This window comes from Trachypithecus francoisi, unplaced genomic scaffold (assembly GCF_009764315.1).
Source record: "Trachypithecus francoisi isolate TF-2019V2 unplaced genomic scaffold, Tfra_2.0 Lachesis_group4, whole genome shotgun sequence".
In the NCBI taxonomy this organism is placed as follows: domain Eukaryota; kingdom Metazoa; phylum Chordata; class Mammalia; order Primates; family Cercopithecidae; genus Trachypithecus; species Trachypithecus francoisi.
The window spans coordinates 9,865,069-9,887,539 of NW_022681469.1; the positions used below are offsets into that span (position 1 = coordinate 9,865,069).

A 22,471-nucleotide genomic window follows, 5' to 3' on the forward strand; every position below is an offset into this window, starting at 1 on the left:
GATTGAAGAAATTTATGTTTATAGCAAAGCTTGTAGCTCTATACTTTTCCACTTCTTCATCCCAATTGCAAAAACACTGGAGTTTCTAATTCTTGTTGTATTTGGGCTTTTAACAATTCTCCTTTTTTTTTTGAGTTAATACCTGAAGCTTCATTTCTTCTAAGTCCTTAGCTTTTCTACTAATTCCTCTCTTAGTTCTTCAAGCAGGTGCTGAAGTTTTTCCTGGTATGTTTGCTTTTCATTTAATAGGTGCTTGAGTACTTTTTGCATCTTTATGTACTCATCCTGCCACCTTGTATGCTTGTATGTTAGGCATTCAGAATCTGGTAACTAGTTGTTTTTGTGTTTTTTTGTTTTGTTTTGTTGTTAAGACAGGGTCTCACTCTGTCACCCAAATTGGGGTGCAGTGATGTGATCATGGCTCAGGAGATCCTCCCATTTCAGCTTCCCAAGTAGCTGGGACGACAGGCACACGCCATTATGGCGACTCAATCTTTAGAAACAATTTTTGTAGGGATGGGTCTGGCTATGCTGCCCAGACTGGTATCCTACATCTGGCCTCAAGCAATCCTCTGAGCTCAGCCTCCCAAAGCCCTGGAATTACAGGCTTGAGTCACCACACCTGGCCTAAAAACTAGTTTTTACCTTTCCTCAATTAATATTTTTTGGAAGTCAGGTTGTCAGCCCATTGTCTCTAGTAAGAAAAAAAAAGTTGGGAAAAGATCCTGGTGGCAAGGAGCCAGAGCAAAGAGGAGAAGGGAGGCCGGGCGTGGTGGCTCAAGCCTGTAATCCCAGCACTTTGGGAGGCCGAGACGGGCGGATCACGAGGTCAGGAGTTCGAGACCATCCTGGCTAACACGGTGAAACCCCGTCTCTACTAAAAAATACAAAAAAACTAGCCGGGCGAGGTGGTGGGCGCCTGTAGTCCCAGCTACTCGGGAGGCTGAGGCAGGAGAATAGCGTGAACCCGGGAGGCGGAGCTTGCAGTGAGCTGAGATCCGGCCACTGCACTCCAGCCTGGGCGACAGAGCAAGACTCCATCTCAACCGGCCGGGCGCGGTGGCTCAAGCCTGTAATCCCAGCACTTTGGGAGGCCGAGGCGGGCGGATCACGAGGTCAGGAGATCGAGACCATCCTGGCGAACACTGTGAAACCCCGTCTCTACTAAAAAATACAAAAAACTAGCCGGGTGAGGTGGCGGGCGCCTGTAGTCCCAGCTACTCGGAGGCTGAGGCAGGAGAATGGCGTGAACCCGGGAGGCGGAGCTTGCAGTGAGCTGAGATCCGGCCACTGCACTCCAGCCTGGGCGACAGAGCGAGACTCCGTCTCAAAAAAAAAAAAAAAAAGACTCCATCTCAAAAAAAAAAAAAAAAAAAGAGGAGAAGGGAGAGACAGGGTGAGGAGGTAGTGGTGGGACAGGGAGGAGGCAGGGCAAAGAGGAGAAGACACAGTGCCAAAGGGGCACTGGGGAAATCTGAGGAATCCTGGGAAAGTTCCAAGGGTGAAGAGGGCAGCGTTGGAGAAAGCCCCCCTCCTCCTGACAGGCTTCCTTGGGGTGCGGAGCAGACACCATCTCAGCCAACAGCCCGCCCCCACTCCAGCCCCCTCAGTCTAAAAATCTTTACTATTTACTAAGTGTTTCCTGACTGCAAAAAACTATATGGGGTACTGAAAGGATACAGGAAAAATAAGACACAGACCAATCTCTAGGAGTTCACAATGTTTTCAAGAGGAAAGGTGATAATCTAAAGCTATGAGCTTCAGGAGGGTGGAGGACATTACTTCTAAACAGTTACTCAGAGTTAGATACAAACACAAAGTGTACTTAATTGACACGAGAAATCATTCTGAGTATCCACTACATACAAGGTTCTCCCTAAGCACTGAGATAATTAAAATATGGTTTCTGCCCGGAAGGGGAATATGACTATCTGCAAATGAATGACATGGACAAGACATGGGGCCGGCCTGACTCTAAAAGAGATGTGACTTTGGCTAGTCCTAATGGGAATGGAGAAAACATTCAAGTGAGGGAAACTGAAGAGTGCATTCAGAGGAGGACTGTGAATTCTGCCTCGTTGGGGTTAAGACTGCATGTAGGGAATGACCATATGCAGAAGAGAATCCCACTTCCTAGTATAGACTGGTCTAAAGCTAGGCACTTATCCCTAGGCAAAAACTGGAAAGTTATTCTGTGAAGAAATCTCAGAGTTTTCTAGGAAAATTAAGGTACTCGGCCAGGTGCAGTGGCTCACGCCTGTAATCCCAGCACTTTGGGAAGCCGAGGCAGGTGGATCACCTGAGGTCAGGAGTTCCAGACCAGCCTGGTCAACATGGTGAAACATTGTCTCTACTGAAAATACAAAAATTAAAAAAGCAAAACAAACCAAAAAAAAAACCACAATGAGGCCAGGTGCAGGGGCTCACGCTGTAATCCCAGCACTTGGGAGGCCAAGGCAGCCTAATCACTTGAGGTCAGGAGTTCGAGACCAGCCTGGTCAACATGGTGAAACCCTGTCTCTAATAAAAATACAGGCGTGGTGGCACACACTGTAATCCCAGGTACTTGGGAGGCTCAGGCACAAGAAATGCTTGAACCTAGGAGGCAGATGTTACAGTGAGCTGAGATTGTGCCAGTGCACCCCAGCCTGGGTGACAGAGCAAGACTCTGTTGAAAAAAAAAAAAAAAAACCACAATGAGGCCAGGTGCAGGGGCTCACGCTGTAATCCCAGCACTTGGGAGGCCAAGGCAGCCTAATCACTTGAGGTCAGGAGTTCGAGACCAGCCTGGTCAACATGGTGAAACCCTGTCTCTAATAAAAATACAGGCGTGGTGGCACACACCTGTAATCCCAGGTACTTGGGAGGCTCAGGCACAAGAAATGCTTGAACCTAGGAGGCAGATGTTACAGTGAGCTGAGATTGTGCCAGTGCACCCCAGCCTGGGTGACAGAGCAAGACTCTGTTGAAAAAAAAAAAAAAACCCACAATTAGGTATTATCTCACCCCACTTAGAATGGTCAATTATCTAAAAGACAAAGAATAATGAATGCTAGAACATTCACAGAAAGGCGAATTCTGATACACCGTTGTTGGGAATGTAAATTATTACAGCCGTTATGTAAAACAGTATGGAGGTTCAAAAAACTAAAAACAGAATTACCCTAGGTTCCAGCAGTCCCACTGCTGGGTATATATTCAAAGGAAAGGAAATCAGTAACTGATGAGATATTTGCACTTATAGCAGCACTATTCACAACAGCCGGGCGATGGAATCAGCCTAAGTGCCCATCAATGGATGGACTTGAAAAAGGTGATATATATATATACACACATATATATATACACACACACACACACACACACACACACAATGGTATACTGTGAAGCCATAATAAAAAATGAAATCCTGTCATTCGCAGCAACATGGATGAATCTGGAAGACATTGTGTTAAATGAAATAAGCCTGGCACAGAACGTTAAACACCACAGCCAGGAACAGCGGCTCATGCCTGCAGTCCCAGCATTTTGGGAGGCCAAGGTGGGCAGACTGCTTGAGGCCAGAAGTTCGAGACCAGTCGGGGCAAAAGCTGATCTCAGTAGGAGAGAGTAGAATGGTGGTTACTAGAGGCTGGGAAGGGTAGTGGGTGGAGGAGATAGGAAAAGGTCAGTTTACAGACAAAAAAGTACAGCTAGATTAAAGGAGTAAGTTCTAGCGTTATATAGCACTGTACAGTTACTATAGTTAACAATAACTTATAGCTAAAAGAGAGGATTTTTTTTTTCTTAGATGAAGTCTCGCTCTGTCGCCCAGGCTAGAGTGTGGTGGCACAATCTCGGCTCACTGCAAGTTCCACCTCCCAGGTTCACTCCATTCTCCTGCCTCAGCCTCCCAAGTAGCTGGGACTACAGGTGCCCACCACCACACCCAGCTAATTTTTTGTATTTCTAGTAGAGACCCCCGTGTCAGCCAGGATGGTCTCGATCTCCTGACCTCATGATCCGCCCGCCTTGGCCTCCCAAAGTACTGGAATTACAGGCGTGAGCCACCACGCGCGGTCTAGAAGGGAGGATTTTTTGGTGTTCCAAACGCAAAGAAATGATAAATGCTTCAGGTGATGGATATGCTAATTACCCTCATTTTATCATTACAGTTTATACAAATGTACCAAAGTATCACATTGGCTGGGCCTGGTGGCTCACACCTGTAGTCCCAGAACTTTGGGTGGCTGAGGCAGGCGGATCATCTGAGGTCAGGAGTTTGAGACCAGCCTGACCAACATGGTGAAACCCTGTCTCTACTGAAAATACAAAATTAGCTAGGCATGGTGGCACATTCCTCTAATCTAAGTGCTGGGATTACAGGTGTGAGCCACCACGCCCAGCCATGAACACTAAATTTAGATTATCCCAAGAACTTCTGGAGGAGCTCCAGATGCACAAATAAATATACTATGGAGAAGGTTCTCTATGAGAAATGTCTCTAATATCCTTCCCAGGTACTTCCTCATTCATCCTCCACCACACTTCACAGAAAAATCTAAAAGAGTTGTTGGTCATCTTTCCATTTTCTCTCTTCCCATTTACTCTTCAAAACCTGCTCCATTCAGTCTTCTATCCCACCAGTCCACACAAGCAATTATTGTAAAAGCCACCAGTGACATCTATATAGATAAATTATACTCACTGTCCTCATCTTTCTAAACCTCCCAGTAACATAGGTAACACAAATGACAACTCTCTACTTGGGATGCTTTTTATTCTCCTTGGCCCTGTGACACCACATACTTTCCTGTTTGTTTTTCCTCTACCTCATCAGCCTTTCCTTCTTTTTTATTTTTATTTTTTGGGAGGGACGGACTCTTGCTCTGTCGCCCAGGCTGGAATGCAATGGCACGATCTCGGCTCACTGCAACCTCTACCTCCTGGGTTCAAGCAATTCTCCTGCCTCAGCCTCCCTAGTAGATGGGACTACAGGTGCCTGCCACCACGCCCGGCTAATTTTTTTGTATTTTTAGTAGACACAGGGTTTCACCATATTGGCTGGGCTGGTCTCGAACTCCTGACCTCATGATCCGCCCACCTCAGCCTCCCAAAGTACTGGGATTACAGGCAAGAGCCATGGTCCTGGCCCAGCCTTTCCTTCTTAATCTCCTCTGCTGGCTCCTCCTACCCTAGGAACTTGGTCCTGGACTCTTTTCTTTTTTTTTTGAGACGGAGTCTTGCTGGAGTGCAGTGGCATGATCTCGGCTCACTGCCACCTCTGCCTCCCGGGTTCAAGCAATTCTCCTGCCTCAGCCTCCCGAATAGTTGTGACTACAGGCGAGCGCCACCATGCCCAGCTAATTTTTGTACTTTTAGTAGAGATGGGGTTTCACCACGTTGGCCAAAATGGTTTTGTTTTTTTTTTGTTTGTTTGTTTGTTTTTGTTTTTTGTTTTTTTTTTTTTTGAGGCGGAGTCTCGCTCTGTCGCCCGGACTGGAGTGCAGTGGCCGGATCTCAGCTCACTGCAAGCTCCGCCTCCCGGGTTTACGCCATTCTCCTGCCTCAGCCTCCCGAGTAGCTGGGACTACAGGCGCCTGCCGCCTCGCCCAGCTAGTTTTTTTTTGTATTTTTAGTAGAGACGGGGTTTCACTGTGTTAGCCAGGATGGTCTCGATCTCCTGACCTCGTGATCCGCCCGTCTCGGCCTCCCAAAGTGCTGGGATTACAGGCTTGAGCCACCGCGCCCGGCCCCAAAATGGTTTTGATCTCTTGACCTCGTGATCCACCTGCCTTGGCCTCCCAAAGTGCTGGGATTACAGGCGTGAGCCACCACGCCCGGGTGGTCCTGGACTTTCTTAACCTACTAAACGTCTCTCCTGAAAGTATCACAGGCATTTCAAACCTAACATTGTCAAAGGTGAACTCCTAATTTCCTCCCACCTCCAAGGCCACGCTTCCCCAAGTTATTCCTCTTAAGGAAACGCCAAAACCATCTACCCAGTTCTTCAAGTCGAAAGCCTGAGTCAGTAAACCTGATGTGGTTAAGAGCATCTGCTCTGGAGCCAACCTACTTAACACACAACTTTGTTATTTATATTAAGTAACTATGTGATCTCAGTCAAGTTGGGTTATTATGAGACTCATATGCCTTAAAATAAGTAGAACACTTAGAATAGTAAATTCTAACTAAAGTACCACACAGTAAATTTATAATTATTGTTCTTTTTTTTTGAAATGGAGTTTCGCTCTTAATGCCCAGGCTGAAGTTCAGTGGCACAATCTCGGCTCACTGCAACCTCCACCTCCTGGGTTCAAGCAATTCTCCTGCCTCAGCCTCCCAAGTAGCTGGGATTACGGGCATGTGCCACCACGCCCAGCTAATTTTTTTGTATATTTAGTAGAGATTTATCCATGTTGGTCAGGCTGGTCTCAAACTCCTCACCTCAGATGATCCACCTGCCTCGGCCTCCCAAAGTGCTAGGATTATAAGCATGAGCCACCGCGACTGGTCTAAAATTATTGTTCTTAATGCCTTATTTCCTAATTCCCATCAGTACCCCCCTTTTTTTTTTTTTGAGATGGAGTCTCGCACTGTCATCCGGGCTGGAGTGCAGTGGCGCGATCTCGGCTCACTGCAACCTCTCCCTCCCAAGTTCAAGTGATTCTCCTGCCTCAGCCTCCCAAGTAGCTGGTATTACAGGTGCCCACCACCACGTCCATCTAATTTTTTTTTGTATTTTTAGTAGAGACGGGGTTTCACCACGTTGGCCAGGCTGGTCTCAAACTCCTGACCTCGTGATCCGCCCACCTTGGCCTCCCAAAGTGGTGGGATTACAGTCGTGAGCCACTGCACCTGGCCTTCCCATCAATAACTCTTATTGTCAGTTCTACCACCAAACATCCTGCATCTGTCCACTTCTCTCCATCTCTGCAACTGCTACCCTCATCCAAGCCACCTACATCCCTCCCTACCTTAGTATTTCCTCCCTCCCTTCTTCAGTTCTTGCCTCCACGATTCATTCTCCACAAAGCAGCCAAAGGGATTCTTTCAAAATATAAAACCAAATATAATTCCTCTGCTTCAAACCCTCCAGTTTCTCATTACACCTTAGTTAAAAATCCAAATTCCTTTCCTTGGTCTTAAATGCCCTACACATCAGTGGTTCACAACCCTAGCCATTTATTAGAATCATCTATGGAGGTTTTAAAAAAAATTATTCATGCTTAGGCTCCATCCTGGACCTATTAGGTCAGAATCTGGATGTGATGCTCATCAAAATTTTAAAAGCCTACCAAGTGATTCTTCTTTTTTTTTTTTTTTGGAGACGGAGTCTCATTCTGTTGCCCAGGCTGGAGTACAGTGGCACAATCTTGGCTCACTGCAACCTCCGTCTCCCGGGTGCAAGCAATTCTCCTGCCTCAGCTTCCCGAGTAGCCGGGATTACAGAAACCTGCCACCACACCTACCTAACTTTTGTATTTTCAGCAGAGACAGGTTTCACCACCTTGGCCAGGCTGGTCTCAATCTCTTGACCTCGTGATCTGCCCACCTCAGCCTCCCAAAGTACTGGGACTACAGGCATGAGCCACCACGCCTGGCCCCAGGTGATTCTTAGTACAGCCAGGGCTGAAAAACACCACCCTAAATGATCTGACCCCTGCCCCTTTCTCCAGTCACGCTCTTGCTCATTCATCCATACCAACTCACTGGCATCTTTCCTTTGCCTCAGGGTTCCAAATCTGTTTGTGCCTTAGGGACTTTGCATAGCTATTCTTTCTGCCTGGAAAGCTCTTTCTCAGATCTTCTCACAGTTGAATCCTTCCTCACCTTTAAGAATCAGCTTAAATATTAGCTCCTTTATGAGAGCTTCTCTGACATCCAATTGAAAATATGAAAACAGATTACCAGAGGGCACTTTGTTTTATTTTTATCAAAGCATCTAAATGTGTATGTGGGTTTATATTATTTTTCTTTCCTCAAAAAAACCTAAGCCCCAGAGGAGCTTAAGTGAATTGTTTGCTGCTATGCCCTCAGGATGTAGATAGCAAATAGTAAGCATTCAAAAAATATTTGCTAACTGAGTGCGGTGAAACACGCCTATAGTCTCAGTTGAAGTATGAGGATGGCTTGAGTCCAGGGGTTTGAGGTTGTGGTGAGCTATAATCACGTCACTGCACTCCAGACTGGGCAACAGAGTGAGATTCCATCTCAAAAAACAAACAAACAAAAAAACACAAATTTTTGTTGAATGAATGAAACAGTAAATAAATAGGCTTGCATGCAAACCAGCTTCCTCAGGGCTATCTCCTGTAGCTTACTTTTTTTTCTTTTTTGAGACAGGGTCTTGCTCTGTCACCCAGGCTGTAGTGCAGTAGCATGATTTTTGCTCACTGCAACCTCTGCCTCCCAGGTTCAAGCGATTCTCCTGCCTCAGCCTCCTGAGTAGGTGGGATTATAGATGCATGCCACCATGCCAGGCTAATTTTTGTATTTTTAGTAGAGACAGGGTTTCACCATGTTGGCCAGGCTGATCTCAAACTCCTGACCTCGTGATCCACCTGCCTTGGCCTCCCAAAGTGCTGGGATTACAGGTGTGAGTCACTGCGTCCAGCCAATTTTTATTTATTTATTTATTTTTTAATTTTTAGAGACAGGGCCACCCAGACCTCCCGGGTTCAAGCAATTCTCCTGTTTCAGCCTCCTGACTGGGATTACAGGTGCCCGCCACTATGCCCAGATAACTTTTTATTTTTTTGAGATGGAGTCTTGCTCTTGTCACCCAGACTGGAGTGCAATGGCACGATCTAGGCTCACTACAACCTCCACCTCCCGGGTTCAAGCAATCCTCCTGCCTCAGCCTCCCAAGTAGCTAGGATTACAGGCACCCGCCACCATGCCCAGCTACTTTTTAAATTTTTAGTAGAGATGGGGTTTCGCCTTATTGGCCATGTTGGCCAGGTCAGTCTTAAACCCCTGACCTCGTGATCTGCCTTCCTCGGCCTCCCAAAGTGCTGGGTTTACAGGTGTGAGCCACCATCCTGGCCAATTTTTGTATTTTTTTTTTTTTTTGAGACGGAGTCTCGCTCTGTCACCCAGGCTGGAGTGCAGTGGCGCGATCTCGGCTCACTGCAAGCTCCGCCTCCCGGGTTCACGCCATTCTCCCGCCTCAGCCTCCGAGTAGCTGGGACTACAGGCGCCCGCCACCACGCCTGGCTAATTTTTTGTATTTTCAGTAGAGACGGGGTTTCACCGTGTTAGCCAGGATGGTCTCGATCTCCTGACCTCGTGATCCGCCCGCCTCGGCCTCCCAAACTGCTGGGATTACAGGCTTGAGCCACCGCGCCCGGCCCAATTTTTGTATTTTAAGTAGAGACGGGGTTTCACCATGTTGGCCAGGCTGGTCGCAAACTCCTGACCTCAGGAGAACCACCTGCCTCAGCCTCCCAAAGTGCTGGTATTACAGGCGTGAGCCATCTCGCCAGGCTTTTTTTTTTTTTTTGAGAGTAAGTTTTGCTCTTGTTGCCTAGGCTGGCATGCAATGGCGTGATCTCAGCTCACTGCAACCTCCAACTCCCGGGTTCAAGCTATTCTCCAGCCTCAGCCTCCAGAGTGGCTGGGATTACAGGCATGCACCACCACACCTGGCTAATTTTTGTATTTTTAGTAGAGACAGGGTTTCCTCACATTGGCCAGGCTGGTCTCGAACTCCTGATCTCAGGTATCTGCCTACCGTAGCCTCCCAAAATGCTGGGATGAGCCACCGTGCCCAGCCTCAAATTGACTGATTTCAGTGAATATTTATGTAGTCTCCTCCCCAAGATTCTGGCACACAAGTTAATGAAGAAAGAAGCGGTTCATAGGTAATGGGTAGGATAAACCAAAAGAGAAAAAAAATCCATCTACCAGATAGCCAACTTTGGTCCGGAAAGAGGTTTCCAATCTGAATCTTGGCACTCTAGATAGGTACTAAATTAAATATAAAATGTTTCCCAAATAGACAAACATAAAACACTTTCATGATTCTTTCAGCCTGAGACATTTGAAGAAACTTTAAAAGGAAATAAAAATATCTAAGTAACTGAATGACCAAGAAGACTACTACTAGTATAAGTTTTAGTGGTACCACTTTACATCTGGAAATGAAGGTATTACCTTTGGGATATCTCCCTTAATACCTGGAGGGAGCCGCAGGATCCAGAAGTTCCTGTTGCGCAGCAGGTTCTCCAAGTTCTCCAGCCGCCTCTGCAGCAGCCCGTACTCCTGCAGCAGGGTCCCCAGCACAGCCCACTTGCCCTCCAACTGGTTTCCAAGCTCGGTAACTGTCTTTTCACAGCTGGCTAGTTTCTTCTCTGCTGTCCCTGTCCGACCTTCTAGGTGTAGGAGTCGCCGGCTGTGGACCTCCACCTTCCTCTCTATAGCCTGCACGGCGGCCACCACTGTCCACAGAGAGATAGCTGCTGTCTGCAGGTGTGCCTCATTTGCTGCTGGGGGTGTAGGAAGAGGAAGGGGCTGCAGGGATGTAAGGCACTCGGAGTCCCATTCAGATGTCTGCATGCAGTGGAAAGATGGAACAAGACATTGAGTGTTAGATGGAACCCTAACTTCAAACTAAAATCAGATAAGGACTGCTTAACTGTCCAGCAGAGATTAATTTGAATATAATTTTAGTACTGTCTCATCTTTCTGAAGCTCACTGGCAACAACAGCCCAAGAGACCTGATGTGGTGGTTCTGGGATAGATTGGGTAAAACAGTGAATTAATGAAATTGGCTCTTGAACTAGTCTGGTATATTTCCTCCAATATAAGGCCCAGCAGCTTAGGTTGCTGCAGCATCCTCTGTCTCTGGAAAAGGCAAATGTGTACAGGGATCCTTTCCAGGCCTCACTGAACCTAGTGCCCTCTGATAAATCCATTATAGACTTATGCTCTAGACCTGTCAATCACCCTGTTTACAAACTACAACCACACCATTCAGTAATGGCTGAATAAGCTAAGAATCTTGAATCTGAAGAAAACATGAGGGCTGTTTTCAAATAATGAGGGTTACAAAACAGAAGGCAGAATAGACTTATTTCATCTTACACTATGTTACTCCAGAGGACAGAACTAAAACCAACATAACGAAATTTTCAGACAGGCAAACTTTGGCCTACAATCAATACATTTTTTGTTTCTTTTTAGAGACAAGGTCTTGGGGTCTCACTCAAGCAACCCTCCTGCCTCAACCTCCCAAGTAGCTGGGGCTACAGGTGTGTGCCTTTGTGACCCACTAATAAATAATTATTGAACTATTCAAAAAAAGAAATTGTGGCTGGGGTGGTGGCTCATGCCTGTAATCCCAGCGCTTTGGGAGGCCGAGGTGGGCAGATCACCTGAGTTTGGAAGTGCGAGACCAGCCTGGCCAACATGGTAAAACCCCATCTCTACTAAAAATACAAAAATTTGCCAGGTGATGGTGCACGTCTGTAACACCAGCTACTCGGCGGGCCAAGGCAGGAGAATCGCTTGAACGTGAGAACTGGAGGTTGCAGTGAGCCAAGATTATGCCACTGCACTACAGCATGGGCAACAGAGGGAGACTCTGTCTCTAAAAAAAAAAAAAAAAAAAAAAAGAGGCCAGGTGTGGTAGGTGGCTGACACCTGCTGTAATCCCAGTACTTTGAGAGGCCGATCACCTCAGGTCGGGAGTTCGAGACCCACCTGACCAACATGGAGAAATCCTGTCTCTACTAAAAATACAAAATTAGCCAGCCATGTTGGCGCATGCCTGTAATCCTAGCTACGCAGGAGGCTGAGGCAGGAGAATCGCTTGAACCCAGGAGGCAGAGGTTTCGGTGAGCTGAGATTGCACCATTGCATTCCAGCCTGGGCAACAACAGCAAAACTCAAAACAAAAAAAAAAAAAAAAAAGAAAGAAATCTAGGCTGGGCGCGGTGGCTCAAGTCTGTGATCCCAGCACTTTGGGAGGCCGAGGCAGGTGGATCACAAGGTCAGGAGATCGAGACCATCCTGGCTAACATGGTGAAACCCTGTCTCTACTAAAACTACAAAAAATTAGCCAGGCATGGTGACAGGCGCCTGTAGTCCGAGCTACTTGGGAGGCTGAGGCAGCAGAATGGCGTGAACCCAGGAGGTGGAGCTTGCAGTGAGTGACATCGCACCAGTCTGGGCGACAAAGCGAGACTCCGTCTCAAAAAAAAAAAAGTCTTTAAGGGAAATCACATTATTTATTTATTTATTTATTACTTATTTATTTACTTCTTGAGACAGTCTCACACTGTCACCCAGGCTGGAGTGCAGTGGTGCCATCTCAGCTCACTGCAACCTCTGCTGCCCGGGTTCAAGGGATTCTCCTGCCTCAGCCTCCCTAGTAGCTAGAACTACAGGAGGGTGCCACCAGGCCCAGCTAATTTTTTGTATTTTCAGGAGAGACGGGTTTCACTGTGTTCACCAGGATGGTCTTGATCTCCTGAGCCCGTGACCCACCCTCCTCGGCCTCCCAAAGTGCTGGGATTACGGGCGTGAGCCACCGCGTCTGGCCACGTTATTTTATATGATTTTAAAGTCTAAGATGGATAGTTTAAATGTTATCCACTTACCGCTTGAACCCAGGAGGTGGAGGTTACAGTTAGCCAAGACTGTGCCACTGTACTCCAGCCTACAGGACAGAATGAGACTCAGTCTCAAAAATAAAAATAGGCCGGGCGCGGTGGCTCAAGCCTGTAATCCCAGCACTTTGGGAGGCCGAGACGGGCGGATCACGAGGTCAGGAGATCGAGACCATCCTGGCTAACACGGTGAAACCCCGTCTCTACTAAAAATACAAAAACTAGCCGGGCGAGGTGGCGGGCGCCTGTAGTCCCAGCTACTCGGGAGGCTGAGGCAGGAGAATGGCGTAAACCCAGGAGGCGGAGCTTGCAGTGAGCTGAGATCCGGCCACTGCACTCCAGTCCGGGCGACAGAGCGAGACTCCGCCTCAAAAAAAATAAAAAAATAAAAAAAAAATAAAAATAGGCCGGGCGCGGTGGCTCAAGCCTGTAATCCCAGCACTTTGGGAGGCCGAGACGGGCGGATCACAAGGTCAGGAGATCGAGACCATCCTGGCGAACACAGTGAAACCCCGTCTCTACTAAAAATACAAAAAACTAGGCGGGCGAGGTGGCGGGCGCCTGTAGTCCCAGCTACTTGGGAGGCTGAGGCAGGAGAATGGCCTGAACCCAGGAGGCGGAGCTTGCAGTGAGCTGAGATCCGGCCACTGTACTCCAGCCTGGGCGACAGAGCGAGACTCCGTCTCAAAAAAAAATAAAATAAAATAAAAATAAAAATAAAAATAAAAATTTTGGGCCGGGCGCGGTGGCTCAAGCCTGTAATCCCAACACTTTGGGAGGCCGAGACGGGCGGATCACGAGGTCAGGAGATCGAGACCATCCTGGCTAACACGGTGAAACCCCATCTCTACTAAAAATACAAAAAAAACTAGCGGGCGAGGTGGCGGGCGCCTGTAGTCCCAGCTACTGGGGGCTGAGGCAGGAGAACGGCGTAAACCGGGAGGCGGAGCGTGCAGTGAGCTGAGATCCGGCCACTGCACTCCAGCCTGGGCGACAGAGCGAGACTCCGTCTCAAAAAATAAATAAATAAATAAATAAAAATAAGTAAAAATTTTGTTGAATGAGTGAATAAATAGGCTAGCATGCAAACCAGCCACCTCAGAGTGTCTTCTATAGCTCAATTTTATTTTATTATTTTTTATTTTTAGAGACAGGGTCACCCAGGCTGGAGTACAGTGGCATGACCATAGCTCATTGTATCCTATAACTCCTGAGTTATTGATCTTTCCAAGAAAATAAAAGGCTGCTCCGAAATAATTTACTTTGAAACAAAGAGTAGTATAAAAGGAAAAAATTTCCACAACGAATAAGTTGGACTAGGATGATGTATACAAAGCCTTCTAACTCTATGAACCTGATAAGCCACTCTCTTCATCTTTCCAGCCATCTTTCCAGCTTGCCCATTACCTTATTCTCATTTCACCCAGTTCTTTGACCATTCCATTTGCTCCTGGTTTATCTGCCCATTTCTGGCTTTGTTTTTTTCTCCAGTTGATCATGTCAGTCACTTCCAAACCCCCTTCTCTCATGTCTTTCTGCCTCACCTGCTCAGGTAACCTCCAGCCTTCAATCAGTCCAATCATTCTTTCTCCCATTCCTGTAAGCAGATTAGTAAGCACACCTAGAGGAAACCACCAGGTAAACTGCTGTCACCACACACCAATGGTTTCTAAGCTTAGTGGGGACCTCAACATTGACTCGTGCCCTCCATGCTGCTTGTCCCATTCCATAAAGTGGCTACTATAAAGCCTCAGCAGTCCTTCAGCTTTTAGTACAGTTGTTCTCCAACTAACATAAATAAGAATCAGCTGGAGGGGCTGGCTGGGCGTGGTGGCTCACGCCTGTAATCCCAGCACTTTGGGAGGCCGAGGCAGATGGATCACCTGAGGTCAGGAGTTTGAGATGAGCCTGACCAGCATGGTGAAACCCCGTCTCTACTTAAAAACACAAAAATTAGCTGGGTGTGGTGGCAAGCGATGTAATTCCAGCTACTCGGGAGGCTGAGGCTATAGAATCACTTGAACCTGGGAGGCAGAAGTTGCAGTAGGCTGATTGTGCCACTGTTGGGTTTTGTTTTTGGTTTTTTGGGGTGGGGTCTCACTGTCACCCAGGCTGGAGTGCAGTGGTGCAATCTCAGCTCACTGCAACCTCCATCTCATGGGCTCAAGCGATTCTCCCACCTCAGCCTCCTGTGTAGCTGGAACCACAGGCACACACCACCATGCCCCGCTAATTTTTGTATTTTTGGTAGAGACAGGGTTTCACCATGTTGCCTAGGCTGGTCTCAAACTCCTCAGCTCAAGTGATCTGCCTGCCTCAGCCTCCCAAAGTGCTGGAATTACAGGCGTGAGCCATGGTACACGGCCTGAGATTCTGTATTTTTAACAAACTCCCAGGTAATGCTGACACTGAGTAGTAAGACTTGTCTGCTGCAGTCCCCTACTCTCAGAAGATGACATGTCCTCTTACTTTGAGACAAAAATTAATCAGACCTAAATTCATTCAACTCTCTTTATACTCCTCGCTTCAAACTTATCAGTAACTGAATCTAAGTTTTCTTCTTTACTTAGTAAAGAAGTTGCATCCTATTTAAATCTTAACTCTCCACATATGCTTCACTTATGCCAATCCCTTCCACTTTTTTGGGTAGGTTGTTCCTTTCTTAGTGTCAATTTGTCTCCTGATTCTTCTCCATAAGGTAGACTGGCACTGTTCAATACAGTAGCCACTACCCACATGTGGCCACTGAGCACCTGAAATGTGGTTAGTTAAATTGAGATGTGCTATGAGTATAAAATACACGAGATTTTGAAGACTTAGTATGAAAAAAATATTTCTTTGTTTGCTTGAGACAGGGTTTCGCTTTGTTGCCAGGTTGGAGGGCAGTGGCAGGATCACAGCTCACTGCAGCCTCCACCTCCCTGGCTCAAACACCTCCCACCTAAGCCTCCTGAGTAGCTGGGAGTACAGGTGCATGCCACCACGCCTGGCTAATTAAAAAACAACAACAACTTTTTTTGTTTGTTTTGTAGAGATGGGGTCTCCCTGTGTTGCCCAGGCTGGTCTTCAACTCCTGGGCTGAAGCCATCTTCCCACAACAGCCTCCTAAAGTGCTGGGGATAACAGGCTTGAGCCACCACACCAGGCCATTAATGTTTTAAATTGATTACATGAGGCCGGGTGCGGTGGCTCACGCCTGTAATTACAGTACTTTGGGAGTCCAAGGCGGGCGGATCACAAGGTCAGGAGATTGAGACCATCCTGGCAAACATGGTGAAACCCCGTCTCTACTAAAAATACAAAAGGAGCCGGGCATGGTGGCACACACCTGTAGTTCCAGCTACTCGGGAGGCTAAGGCAGGAGAATCGCCTGAACTGGGAAGGCAGAGGTTGCAGTGAGCCGAGATGGCGCCACGGCACTCCAGCCTGGGCGACAGAGTGAGACTCCACCTCAAAAAAATAAAAAAGTAAATTGATTACATGTTGAAGTAATATTTTGCATATATTGAGTTAAATAAATATATCATTAAAATTAATTTCATCTATTTATCCTTATTTTTTAACTTCTCAAAAAAATTTTTTTATTTTAGAAACACGGTGTGGACTGCCTCGAACCACTGGCCTCAAGAGATTCTTCCGCCTCAGCCCCCAGCCTAGCTGGGACTTACAGGCGCGCACAACACAGCGCCTGGCTTTTTACTTTCAAATGTGACGCCTAGAGAATTTAAGCAGGGGTGTCCATCTTTTGGCTTCCCTGGGCCACACTGGAAGAACTGTCTTGGGTCACACATAAAATACTGATGATGATAGCTGATGAGCTTTAAAAAAAAAAAAAAAAAAAAAGACAAAGAAAAAGGTCCGTGCATAAATCTCATAATGTTCTAGGAAAGTTTACGAATTTGTGTTGGGCCGCATTTAAAGTAGTCCCAGTCCGCACGCGGCCTGGGGGCTGCGGGTTGGACAAGTTTGATTTAGTTTTGCATGTGGCTTCCCTTATATTTCTATTAGCCAGGGCTGGCACAGACACAGGATCATCTCTACCATCCCACCTATACACACACACAAAAAAAGGTTGGAAAAAAGAAGAACAGGTCCAAGAGGGGAGGCAGCACTTCCCTCTGCTCTAACCCCCACCCATCGCTGCTCTTCCTCCTTTTCCCAGTCACCCCTCAAGTGCCAGTGTGGCTCCTGACCCAGTACAATGGCTATCCTAGAGGTGACCAAAGGCCTCTTGGGTGGCAAATGCGATCAGTGCTTTCCCTGTGGCCTGACTGTCCCCTTCTCATTCTACGGGGCTGCGTGCAGGCGCGGCCCGGTCGCCTCGGTCGCCCTGGCAACTGGCCGCTGCCGGCCCCCGCAGGCCTTGGCAAACACCCGCGAATGAACCGCCACGCACGCAAGGCCGGCCACTCCAGCCTCCGGGTCCGCACCATTCATTCGGCAGATATTTCGGGAGGGCCTCCCCCGTGTCCCGTGTCCGGTGCCGGGCGCCACGCAGCGCGGCGGGAAGGCGCCTCAGCACACTAAATGCCGCCCGCGCCACCGCTCAGATTGCCGGTGACGACCGCTCCCGTGGCCGCGAGAATGGCTGACGGCTCCCCAGCCCAACTCCGCTGCCAGCGTCTGGCGGGTAGGAGTGGGGCTGACACGCAGAGGGCAACCCCTTGGCTTCAACCCAACTGCAGGGCCCCGGGTCTCACAGCTGCCTGCGAGTCCCCCTCAGACCCGCGCCCCGGCCTGGTGTCCCCGGGTGGGCGGTTTCACACCCACCCGCTAAGTCCCCTCACGCGAGGCTGCAGCCGCCAAGCCCCGGCGACGAGCGACGTGGCCCGAAGGACCCGAGAACGGCGCCTGTGCCTGCCAGCTCCCTGCCCGCCCGCCTTCCTCCCTCGGGGTCTGGGTCTCGGGAGCTCACAACACGCGCGCGGCCTCACTTACCGGGGCCGGGGCCGCCTCAGCCATGGCCCTGCGATGTCTGGCCCGGGCCTCGGAAGTCTCCGCCGCCGCCACTGCCGCTGCGCTCGGCCCCACGCAGGCCCGGCCGCCGGGTCCTCTCCACAGGCGGCGCCGACCTGGCCCTGCCTTCCCCGCACGGACGGGACTCACGCGGCCGTCGGGGCTCGGGACGCGCAGGAACGCGGCGCAGACGCGGGGCGGCAGGCGGCGAGTCAAGCTGCGGTCGCGAGGCAGGCTCCGCCGCACTCCTCCCGCAGCGGCCCCTCAGCTGGCGCTTTGTGGGCAGCGAGTGCACCGGGAACCGCGCGGGCCTAGACGCGCCGCAGGCTCGCGCTGCCTGCCAGCCGCGGCCAGCGCGCCCCCTGCCGGCCCCCGTGGCCAGCGCCGCCTCCACCCCTCCTCCTCGGGCTGGTGGGCTTCGGTGTGGGGAGGATTGTTATTTGGGGCCCACGAGTGTTCCGCTTTCTCATATTCCCACGAGAAGGTTCAGCTGACTGCAGTTTAGGACCCAGCCGCAAAGCCGGGTTCATTCTGGGGAGTGATTTTCTTCACCGAGTCCCGATACGCAGGCGCCGTGTGCAGAAAACGGCTTCTGCTGAAGTGCAGCCGTATTTAAAACAGCGGAAATGTGCAGGATGAGAGTAAGGGGGACAGGGCTGAAGGGAGCCTGTGGGTGGAATGAGTGACGGGGAGGCACAATTTTGGGATGAAGAAGATATAGATCATTTGCGGAAATTACAAACGTGGTTGCCAAGGTGAGGCGGTTCACGTCCTATGCGGCCCGTGCTGGGATCAAATAATATTCTAAGGTCTCTTTCACATCTCGGATTATTGACTCTCCGGGGCCTGGTCTGGAAATGGGATTCTTAATTTTTGTTTATGTATTTATTTAGAGAAGGAGTCTCACTCTGTCGCCCAGGCTGGAGTGCAGTGGCGGGATCTCGGCTCACTGCAACTGCCTTCCGGGTTCAAGCGATTCTCCTGCCTTTGCCTCCCAAGTAGCTGGGATTACAGGCATGTACCACCATGCCTAGTTAATGGGTTTTTTTTTGTTTGTTTGTTTGTTTGTTTTGGATTTTTAGTGGAGACGGGGTTTCACCATGTTGGCCAGGCTGGTCTGGAGCGCCTGAGGTCAAATGATCCACCCTCCTTGGCCTCCCAAAGTGGTGGGATTACAAGCGTGAACCATCGCGCCCGGCCTTATTTATTGATTTATTTATTTAGAGACAGTCTCCCTCTGTCGTCCAGGCTGGAGTGCATGTGGCACAAACAAGGCTCACTGCAGCCTTAAACTCCTGGGCTCAAACGATCCTTCCCCTCACCCTTCCCGAGCAGCTTGGACTACAGGCGCAGCTACCAAGCCCGGTTAATGTTTAATTTATTTGTATTTATTTATTTATTTTTCTGTAGAGACAGGGTCTCGCTATGTTGCCCAAGCTGGAGGAAGTGGAATTCCTGAGAGCAGCAGAGATCGAGCTTAGGGTTACGGTTTGCTGCGTCTGAGCTAAAGGACCTGCGAGAATAGGCCGGACGCGGTGGCTCACGCCTGTAATTCCAGCACTTTGGGAGGCCGAGGCGGGCAGATCACTCTGAGTTCCAGACCAGCCTGGCCAACATGGTGAAACCCCGTCTCTACTAAAAAATACAGAAATTAGCCGGGCATGGTGGCGTGCACCTGTAATCCCAGCTACTCCGGAGGCTGAGGCAAGAGAATCGCTGGAACCCAGGAGGCGGAGGTTGCAGTGAGCAGAGATCGCAGCGCTGCACTCCAGCCTAGGTGACAGAGCTAGACTCTATCTCAAAAAAGAAAAAAAAAAAAAAAAAAAAGGAGCTGCGACAGCAAAGTGTTACCTGGGGAGGTTGTGTTTTAAGTCAACAGAGTGTGTGTAACTACAGTAGGTTCCTTGCCCAACGCACATAGCAAGTCTAGATGCTGAGACACCAGGTTGCAGCAGAGAAAGAGGTCTAATCATAGGGCCGCCTAAGGAGGAGGCAGGAAGAAGCCTCACACCCATCTCCCTTAGGAATTCGGGGTTGGAGTTTGTAAGGGTAATGGAGATGACTGATAGGTGGGAGAGTGCTGGGTGAAATCATAGTACAAGGAGATGAGGAAACTCCATTCTCATGCTCTTCCCATTCCTCTGTGGGGGTCTTCAAACTGGTTGAAATCAACTGTTTCACTAGAATTCGTGGTCTGAAAAACATCTTAAGCGATCCTTAAACAAAAGCCTTATGATTCTAATGTCAGAGATCCTGTCTACAGGAACAACAGGGATGCAAATCAATGCTTAGTCTGGAGTCTGAAATCCTATCTATAGGAACAATAGACATGCAAATATCAGTATCTAGTGCCTTGTGACTATTAGCAACAAGGAAGTAGGCCAAAGTGCAGCCACATTAATGCTTAATTATAACTATATTTCTGTCCAGAACCTGCATGCAGTTTTTGTCAACCCTGTAGGGGCGGTTTCATGTGTGTCTTGATAGGATAAGCACAGACCCTGGTTTTCCAGTAAGTCTTCATTTCAAACATGTGTGAATCAAACCCTGCCAAACCTGTATTTCAACACATCAATGCCCATAACAGTATAACTATCTGTAAATCACAAAAGTATGATAACTATCCTGTTGGGGCAACTACTCTTGAGCAGACTAAGTTACTTTTAGCCTGGGGCTACATATGCAGTCTGTAATTTGGGATTTACCTGAATATACATATTGGTCAGATGGTGACTGTTTTTTTTTTTTTTTTTTTTTTTTTTGAGACGGAGTCTGGCTCTGTCACCCAGGCTGGAGTGCGGTGGCCGGATCTCAGCTCACTGCAAGCTCCGCCTCCAGGTTTACGCCATTCTCCTGCCTCCGCCTCCCAAGTAGCTGGGACTACAGGCGCCCGCCTAGTCGCCCGGCTAGTTTTTTGTATTCTTTAGTAGAGACGGGGTTTCACCGTATTAGCCAGGATGGTCTCGATCTCCTGACCTTGTGATCCGCCCGTCTCGGCCTCCCAAAGTGCTGGGATTACAGGCTTGAGCCACCGCGCCCAGCCTAGTGACTGTTTAATAATGAAAATTACCATTCTCTGAATCACAATATGACCAGGTTACAAAAATATAATAATCTGAATTTTCTTGGAAGGAAAATTCTGTTGTATAATTTTATTATTTAAAATGTAGTAGCCGAGACGCCGGGCGCGGCGGCTCACGCCTATAATCCCAGCACTTTGGGAGGCCAAGGTGTGTGGGTCGCCTAAGGTCAGGAGTTTGAGACCAGCCTGACCAACATGGTGAAACCCGGTCTCTACTAAAAATTGAAAAACTATCTGGGCATGATGGCGGGTGCCTGTAATCCTAGCTACTCAGGAGGCTGAGGCAGGAGAATCACTTGAACCCAGGACGAAGAGGTTGCAGTGAGCCGAGACTGTACCATTGCACTCCAGCCTGGGCAACAAGAATGAAACTCCATCTCAAAAAAAAAAAAAAAAAGTAGTAGCCCAGCACAGTGGGAGGCTGAGGCAGGTAGATTGTTGGAGCCCAAGAATTCGAGACCAGTCAGGGCAACCTGGTGGGACCCTGTCTCTACAAAAAATACAAAAATTAGCCAGGAATGGTAATGCGCACCTATCGACCCAGTTACTTGCAAGGCTGAGGTAGGATCACTTGAGCCAGGGAGGTTGAAGCTGCAGTGAGCTGTAATCAAACCCGTGCACTCCAGCCTGGGTGACCGACTGACATCCCATCTCCAAAAAAAAAAAAAAAAGTAGTAAAGTTTTCAAGTTTGATGTTATAAGGCAAGAACAACAATTTCTGTCAGATGCTCCTATGGCCATTTCACAGGGACATTTGTATTACTCAATAAGACACCTTCAACTGAGCTCCATGGAAAGCAAGGCTACCTCTCTGCTTTAATATGGTAATATTACCACCAATTTATTAAATGTTCCTTCCTTGAATAGGAATTTACTAAGACAAGAAATTCTTCCTGTTTAATTCTTGGCCTTAAAAATTCTTTGGAGGGTACTGGCATTTCATTAAGCAATTTCACTGACTGAAGCTTTTTGTGTACTGTTTAAAGAAGATGCACAGTATTTTCAGAAGCAGATTTAAAGTTGTTGTACTAACTTATTTTTTTTTTTTTTTTTTTGAGGCGGAGTCTCGCTCTGTCGCCCAGACTGGAGTGCAGTGGCCAGATCTCAGCTCACTGCAAGCTCCGCCTCCCGGGTTTCCGCCATTCTCCTGCCTCAGCTCCCGAGTAGCTGGGACTACAGGCGCCCGCCACCTCGCCCAGCTAGTTTTTGTATTTTTAGTAGAGACGGGGTTTCACCGTATTAGCCAGGATGGTCTCGATCTCCTGACCTCGTGATCCGCCCGTCTCGGCCTCCCAAAGTGCTGGGATTACAGGCTTGAGCCACCGCGCCCGGCCCTTATTTTTAATTTATATTATTTTTGTCTGCTCTTGCTGCTATACATAACCACTAGAGAAAAACTTGTCCTAGGCCGGGCGCGGTGGCTCACGCCTGTAATCCCAGCACTCTGGGAGGCCGAAGCAGGCAGATCACGAGGTCAGGAGATCGAGACCATCCTGGCTAACACAGTGAAACCCCGTGTCTACTAAAAAATACAAAAAATTAGCTGGGCGTGGTGGCGGGCGCCTGTAGTCCCAGCTAATCGGGAGGCTGAGGCAGGAGAATGGCGTGAACCCAGGAGGCGGAAGTTGCAGTGAGCCAAGATTGCGCCACTGCACTCTAGCCTGGGCGACAGAGCGAGACTCTGCCTCAAAAAAAAAAAAAAAAAAATTGTCCTAAAAATTTGGATCTAGAAATGTGACTATGAAACAATTTAAGTGGCTTTTTTAGGGGTTGTTTGTTTCTTTGTTTCTTGAGATGGAGTTTCACTCTTGTTGCCTGGACTGGAGTGCAATGGCACAA

The 22,471-nt window shown here is 48.5% G+C and overlaps 1 protein-coding gene across 2 annotated transcripts in view; it reads right to left on the reverse strand.

The window, feature by feature from the left end:
- ZNF398 (zinc finger protein 398) overlaps positions 1-17,861 on the reverse strand; it is a 42,629-nt gene extending 24,768 nt beyond the window's left edge. Inside the window, exons 1-2 of one of the 2 annotated variants that reach the window (XM_033191876.1) lie at positions 17,533-17,861; positions 10,138-10,533 (exon numbers count right to left, since the gene is read on the reverse strand). In XM_033191876.1, coding sequence (XP_033047767.1) covers positions 10,138-10,533; positions 17,533-17,556 — 420 coding nt within the window. In that variant the 5' untranslated portion in view covers positions 17,557-17,861. Of the gene's footprint in view, positions 1-10,137; positions 10,534-14,138; positions 14,400-17,532 lie in introns of those variants that run through there. The other variant, XM_033191875.1, reaches the window with a different exon arrangement.
- Between the last annotated feature and the right edge of the window lie 4,610 nt (positions 17,862-22,471).